The 7,028-nt window shown below is 41.1% G+C and overlaps 1 protein-coding gene across 1 annotated transcript; it reads left to right on the forward strand.

Annotated features, from left to right (window-relative positions):
* The first annotated feature begins 4,583 nt into the window (after positions 1-4,583).
* Positions 4,584-7,028, forward strand: sfrp2 (secreted frizzled-related protein 2). Its single transcript, XM_041785711.1, has 3 exons — positions 4,584-5,150; positions 5,431-5,511; positions 5,835-7,028. Exons 1-3 carry the CDS (start codon positions 4,649-4,651, stop codon positions 6,137-6,139), a joined length of 888 nt encoding a protein of 295 aa, XP_041641645.1. The 5' UTR covers positions 4,584-4,648; the 3' UTR covers positions 6,140-7,028.

The following is a 7,028-nucleotide window of genomic DNA, read 5'->3' on the forward strand; positions in this document are numbered from 1 at the left end:
ATTCTATCCTCGTGTTTTCTATGCTCTAATGGCTAAACCATGAAACACAGAAAACACGAGGACTCTCCATAGAACACTGAAATACACTAAAATACAAGAATGCATTAAAGGAAAATTGAAAGCTAAACCGCCCTTAAGACATCAATAGTGAAAGTAAACTGCTTCATACTGGACTGTTTTTAAAGATGAAGTTGTGTAATGGCTTGTGGCTTGATAAAATAATTTTTCCGCCTGTTGGACGTGGTATTTTGAAGCTAAATCTCCTGACAGAAAGCAGGAGCTTAAATTCAGCATGAAGTGGGTGCTCAGGGTGCTGCATGATGTCTTGAGCCTTAGATTTTACTCTATTGTAAAAGGTTTGCACACACACACATTTACCTGTGGCTGCAAGACAGCCTGCACACCTGAAAGGTAATCAGAGGCAATAAGCCTTTAATCGGGCCGGGCTTCCCCATAGAAGGGGGGTGGTTGGAGGATCAAACCAGGTCCAGAAATCCAGTCTACAATCTTCTAGTATGCAGCCAGCCTTTCTGTATCATCTTTACCAGTGTTTTCATCTTTTCTCCTTTACATTGTCTGTCTTTTAGTAGATCAATCTTGATTAATATCTCATTTTTCCATAGGTGTTTTTTCCTGGGCTTGCATTTACTCCTGAGCACCGTCATCAGTTTGTCTATCCTGTCTTGTCCTGTGCTGCTGATTTGCGTTGTCTGGAGGCTGACTAACTCACTATAAAACCAAAAGGTACAAATTAATTCATTTAATCTTCACCTGAATTTGAGCAGAATATGAATGTTGCTAGGCAACAGTGTTGATTTATGGTTTTACATGAACCACATAATTGACGTTGGGTTGAAGACCGCTTACATTTTTTCAAAAACTGAACAATCAAACAGCTAATTTAAAGGTGTAGCACAATTTATACTCACAAATTTGACAAAATCACTCTCAGGCTGAGTCACGTTTTATACAGAGAGAAAATTGTTGCAGTGAGATCTGTTTCCAAAGTATCTTCTTTAATTTCTCTGAAAGAAATTGGCTCAGGCAGAGCTATAAACTTTAAGAGCAGGTTTAATGCACAGCAGATAAACTTTGACTAGGCTTTAAATCAAATGTATCTGAACAGCTGCTTAGGTCTGCAGGCTTCCTCAGAGGAAACACCACCAAACTAAGCTCTAACTCAGATCAGTTTTCCAGATCAAAGTGAAGCAACAGTCATTGACTCACCTGGATGACAAATTTCCATTCAGCTCTCCAGGATGACTTTAAAAAACCTATCCTCAGAAAGTTGAAGAAAGTGTGTAAAACGACAGCGTTCAGTAAGGCAGGGAACTCTGGATGGGGAGTGATGCAGGCTGCAGACGTCTGTGAGCCACTATCCTGGATTAGAAATGCCCTGAAGGAGTGTTGTAAGTAAATCCCACTCCTGACAACAGTAGCTCTCGTGGACATGGGCTCACAGTTTCCACACCTACACCAGCAGGTAACTCAGATGTCTCCTGCTAACCAGTCTCCACTAACGTTTCTCTCTCTACATTTCTTTCTGCTGACATCTTCATACATTTCTTTGTGTATTCTAGTTCATAAAAGTATGTGTTATCTTAGCCTTGTTACGTGTTTCCTCTGATGAGGCCTGCAGACCCAAACTGCTGCTGCAATGAAAAATAAAACACTTTTAAAAATTTGATATAACGTACAATTGAGCCAACTTTGGTTCTGGGCCCATTTTTACCTCAAACTCGTTAAACTGTGTAGAGCAACTGTACCCATCTGTAGCGCTTTATAGCCTGGAGGCTAATGCCACTACTATTGCCAAGTACCTTAGATAACAAAGCTTAAAAAATACCAAAATACCCCTTCACAGATGATTTGTCATTGTTTGACATGTACTGTGATGTATCCATTATTTTCTTTTATTATTTTATTGCTCTTACTTGTTTTTAGGGATGTTCCGATACCATTTTTCCTTCCCAATACGATTCCGATGCCAAAGTGATGGGTATCAGCCGACTCCGAGTACTGATCCGATACCAGTGTGAACTTCTGGACTGACGTTGCAAACTAGCATTTTTTTTAGACCTATATTTGACTCAGAACATGGCTCAACAAATAGAATCATACTGTACGGCGTATCTGTGATCCTAAAGTTGTTTTCCTGCTAAATACTAAAATAACAATAATACAGGAAACTACATCACAGGCTCTCTCTATCACTCTCTCCTTTATGCTTCACGTGATTATGGAACAGCCTGCAACTGGCTGACAGACCCTCACAAAGGAAAAACTACATGGCGGTTAGCGTTTGAGTTAGCATTTGAGTTAGCATTCAAGCTAGCTGTAATGAATGATTGTTATTTGATTAAAATAGGTTAAAATGACGTTCGTTATCGAGTTTACTGGTGTGGATTTAATCATTAAAGTACCCAAAAGTCGCATGAGTTTCAGGCTCACTGAAAATGCTGCCCATGGGATTCAAAGTCATCAATAGAGTGAATGGGAAGCCCGACAGCTAGCTTCAAGAGGAGAAACAAGTAAGAAGAAACGATTTATGGTCCAAAAATTATTTATCTTTTGATAAACTCTCACTTCTTGTCGTGAAAGACAACGCCCGTCTGAAAGGCATTTTAACGATCGCATTCAGAGAAGAACTGTCACGTAGACGACATTCTTTTCTGCTGCAGTGGGTTCTTTTAGTTCTTCTTCGCTGCTCTAAAAACGGTAGCCTATGCATGCAGTGTTTTCCGGCAGCAAGGAAAAATTGATTTCTGGTTTAAAGTGCTGACATTTAGCATGGCTAAACGAAGCAAAATATAAAGCTAAACTGAACGTTATCAGATCGGTGCATAAACCCGTGTACTCGTGTAGCAGAAGCAAAATGCACATCTGTAGTTCCGTTTTTTTGTTATAATTACACAAAATTACCTGGTAGTTATCCACAAGCCTGAGAGAAACTCTGGAATCCATGATGCACTATGTTGTTTGTAGCCCCTCCTTCCTTTGTTTTCTTCTTCGTTGGTTATTTGTATATATTCTTTTCGCCCCCTCCCCTCTCCCCTCTGAAATGACTCCCAGTGGGAGAGGTGGGTGTCCATTGTTTTGTTCAAGTTTCTATCTGTTTCCATCTTTATGTTAAACGTTATATCTTGTACATATTTTAGTTCTTATAATGTCTTTAGTTATTTTTCCACTTGTTAACACGTTTATTTGCTTTAAGTTTCTTCTCTCCTTAGTTTTATTGATGTTTGTTTGTTTGCTGCGCACGGTAAGCTAGCTCACGTGCGCAGCGTACACAGTTAGCTTGTGTTCACCTTGTGTCAAACTTTGTCACGTACTGTATTTCTGTTATGTGTAGGATATGGAGCGGGCTGTGGCTCACAGGAGTTTCTGTTTCTTTATATTGTTTGCCAGGTACGCATTGTTCGTTTTGTAAATATATATTTTATCCATGACGCCCTCTGAAATGACTCCCAGTGGGAGAGGATATGGAGCGGGCTGTGGTTCACGGGAGTTTCTGTTTCTTTATATTGTTTGCCAGCCAATAAAAGTGGTCGAAGTCAGAGATCCAGTGTCGCAGTCTCTTCCCATCCACCATAAACACAACGCAGAGATATTGCCACCGGTTACACTCGCTGATACCAACACCTGCATTTAAGCAGTATCAGACATATCTCCATACTGGTATCGGAATCAGAACAACCCTACTTGTTTTGTATTTCAGTCTCTTGCATGCCCGTGAGGACTGGCCACTATTTTTGTTGCATGTAAAAAAACATGGATGCACGCCCGCTTTGGGCATCCATTCACACCAGAACTCTTAGTGACAGCGACCTTTAAATCTGGGTGGGTGAAACTAAAAATACCTGAAACCGCAAGTATAAATGGGGTAAAATATGTTTCTGAAATGTAAGTAAACGAAGACTTCTGTCCAAAAATCCAAGATTTAAGTGTTTGCTCATTTCAGTGAGAGGGAGGTCAGCGCTGAGAAGAACCACACTGCTGTCTGCAGACCAGACTGTAGCTCAGGGGGGTTCTGCAGAGCAGGAGGAGGCAGATTCGGTTTCTCCCCAGGGTGTACTGAGTGCAGGTCTGCTTCTCACACAGGGGCAAACAATATTTCATCATGTGGCATGAGCCTGCAGGATTTCCCCCACTAAACTCCTAATGATGGAAAATTAACGCTTCGCTGAACTGAGCTAAAAGCTCTTTCTGACAGCATTTCAGGACTGTTTTACAGCACAGGTCTAAAAACAGCAAGGTAAGGGATCACACTGGTATATTTCTGTAATGAGGAAAGCCTGTCAGACACGTTTTGTTATCATTTCCATGAAGGGTGGGAGATGAAATAGAGAGGGGAAACAGTTCAGGTGATAAAATATTATGAGGAATAAAACATGCCAACCAGACCCAGAGGAGCAAAAAGTGAGAATTCTGCCTTTCCTTCGACATCTGATATGAGAGGACAAAAACAAGAGCTGAATGGAGAAGGGGGTCTTTACGCACAGGTTTCAGACTCCTCCCAGACGTGCTAGGAAGAAAACCTCTTGTTACAGTAAGGACTGGCCACTGACAGAGACTCCATCCACGCCAACTGATGCTAAAGCAGCCCTGATTACGCGTTTCTTTCTCCCTGCTTTTACGCGCGAACAAAATGCGAGCTTTTATTTCAGCTGTGACCTTTCTGTGGGTGATGACCCTCCCCTGCATAGAAGCTATCCACGGATTGTACAACTTTGGCCAGCATGAATTCTTCCCAAAGAAGAACAACTGCAAGCCAATTCCTGCAAACTTCCTCCTGTGCCATGATATCGAGTACACAGAGATGCGTCTCCCCAACCTGCTTGGACACGAAACCATGAACGAAGTTCTGCAGCAAGCTTCGTCTTGGATCCCCCTGGTGAGGAGACAATGCCACCCCGACACGAGAAAGTTCCTTTGCTCTCTTTTCGCTCCCGTGTGTCTGGATGACTTGGATGAGCCCATTCAGCCGTGCAGGTCTTTGTGCGAGAGCGTCAAGAACGGCTGCGCACCAGTGATGTCCGCGTTTGGGTTCCCCTGGCCGAGTATGTTGGACTGCAGCAGGTTTCCACTCGATAATGACTTGTGCATACCGCCTGCAGGCATGGACAACTTTGTACCAGCCACTAAAGAAGGTAAGATGTTATTCAACTGCATTTTAAAGTCTTGTGCATGCATCCAGAATTCACCCAATGGCACATTAACAAAAGCACACCACAGGTTGTTGAAGTTACATGTGATGTATGCGTAAAAAAGCACTTTCCATTCAATATATCCACTCTTGTGTCCATTTACTGCAGCAGGATCCACTGTGGCCACATCTGGTCTTGTGTGTCCAGCTTGTTTTGCATGGCACATGTTGTGTTGAATTATGGCAGATGATGTAACATTTACCATGTCTAATTTCTGCTTTAGTGCCCAGAGTGTGCGATGCCTGCAAGGAAACAGATGAAAATGACAACGAAATAGTTGACAATCTGTGCAAAAATGACTTTGGTAAGTACATGCACATATCTTAATGTGGATTCTTTAATCCAAGGAGGGTTTTCAGGCAACATTAAGATTTTTGGCACTGTTAAATGTGCCTCAGTCACTAAAAAGTCCAAAGACAGATTGTGTGTTGCAGCCAGGATTTCCCTCCCCACTTTTATCTCCCATACTGCATGCATTTTAGCTCCAAACCATATGTACATACATGGGCCTTGAGCTTCTCACATGGCTTTCATTAGAGCAACATGTCAAATAGGATGATGTCCATACACTTTCTGTAAACATCCCCAGCCTCCATTCCTTACTTTCTCTCATGCTTTTGCACAAAGCCCTGAAGATCAAAGTCAAGGAGATCTTCTACATCAACGGAGACACCAAGATAGTCCCCGAGACCAAGAGCAAGACCATCTACAAGCTGAACGGCGTGACGGAGCGGGACCTGAGGAAGACGGTGCTGTGGCTGAAGGACGGCCTGCAGTGCGTGTGCGAGGAGATGAACGACATCAACGCCGCCTACCTGGTCATGGGCCAGAAGCTGGATGGGGATCTGGTCATCACGTCTCTGAAGCGCTGGCAGAAGGGACAGAGGGAGTTCAAGAGGATTACCCGCAGCATCCGCAAGCTGCAGTGCTAGGAAGGACAAAAAGAAGGGTGTGTGTCACTGTGTAAGAAGAAAGTTTAGTTGATTTATTTCCATTTTTCTTTTCAAGTTGTCACAAAAGTTAAAATATTGGTTCATTTCTGCTCTAAACTCCAGCAAAGACATTTGGCCTTTAAAAATACATAAATGGGCTGGTTTTAGGTTCTCATCATCTTAAAAAAGCAGTCAATATTAGGCTTATCAGGATGCCAGATGGCTTATACGATACTTGTGTAAATCAAATGATCTTGATATTTTTGAAGAATACAAGTCCAAGGCAACAAATATAGACTAATATCCTGTTATAAGTGTCAAAGTCTGCAAGCAAGCCTCTCTGTATTGTCTAAATTGCATAAAAGCATTCAAGCAATTTGGACAATTCTTTCTCTCTATCTTCTCCTGCGTCAGCTAATGAAAATGTAACTGAAGAGAACTTGGGTACTTTTCAGTATTGCCAATAATTACAATAATGGGGACTGCATCGTTTTAAAAATACATGGTATTGAAAAGAATTTTAAAAAATTAAAAGTTATAATTACCTGAGTCAATACATAATATCTGCAGCTGATTGATTCATTTTTTGAATATGCAACTGTAATTATTTTTATATCCTAAAGGGCTCTATATCACAGTATACTCAAAAAGACAACTTCTTTACTTGATTTATGCCTGAATAAGACTTAAAAAAGAAATATGTGGAAGTTAGGCAATTTTAAAAAAGAAGAATTTTAAGTCATAATTATAGATAAAAAGCCAAAATTATGAAGTAAAAAGTGACAAGAATGAGATAAAAAGTCGGATTATAACATAAAAAGCCTAGTGATGAGACAAAAAGTTGAAATTATGAGACAGGAGTCAAAATTAATTGATAAATAGTTGAAAT

This window comes from Cheilinus undulatus, linkage group 4 (genome assembly GCF_018320785.1).
Source record: "Cheilinus undulatus linkage group 4, ASM1832078v1, whole genome shotgun sequence".
NCBI lineage: Eukaryota > Metazoa > Chordata > Actinopteri > Labriformes > Labridae > Cheilinus > Cheilinus undulatus.

What these genes read in the sequence shown, in the direction of transcription:
- sfrp2 (XM_041785711.1), top strand. Translation starts at nt 4,649, where the DNA reads ATGCGAGCTTTTATTTCAGCTGTGACCTTTCTGTGGGTGATGACCCTC. An exon ending in TGTACCAGCCACTAAAGAAG is followed by an intron (nt 5,151 to 5,430) that starts GTAAGATGTTAT and finishes TTTCTGCTTTAG; the next exon opens with TGCCCAGAGTGTGCGATGCC. An exon ending in TCTGTGCAAAAATGACTTTG is followed by an intron (nt 5,512 to 5,834) that starts GTAAGTACATGC and finishes TTTTGCACAAAG; the next exon opens with CCCTGAAGATCAAAGTCAAG.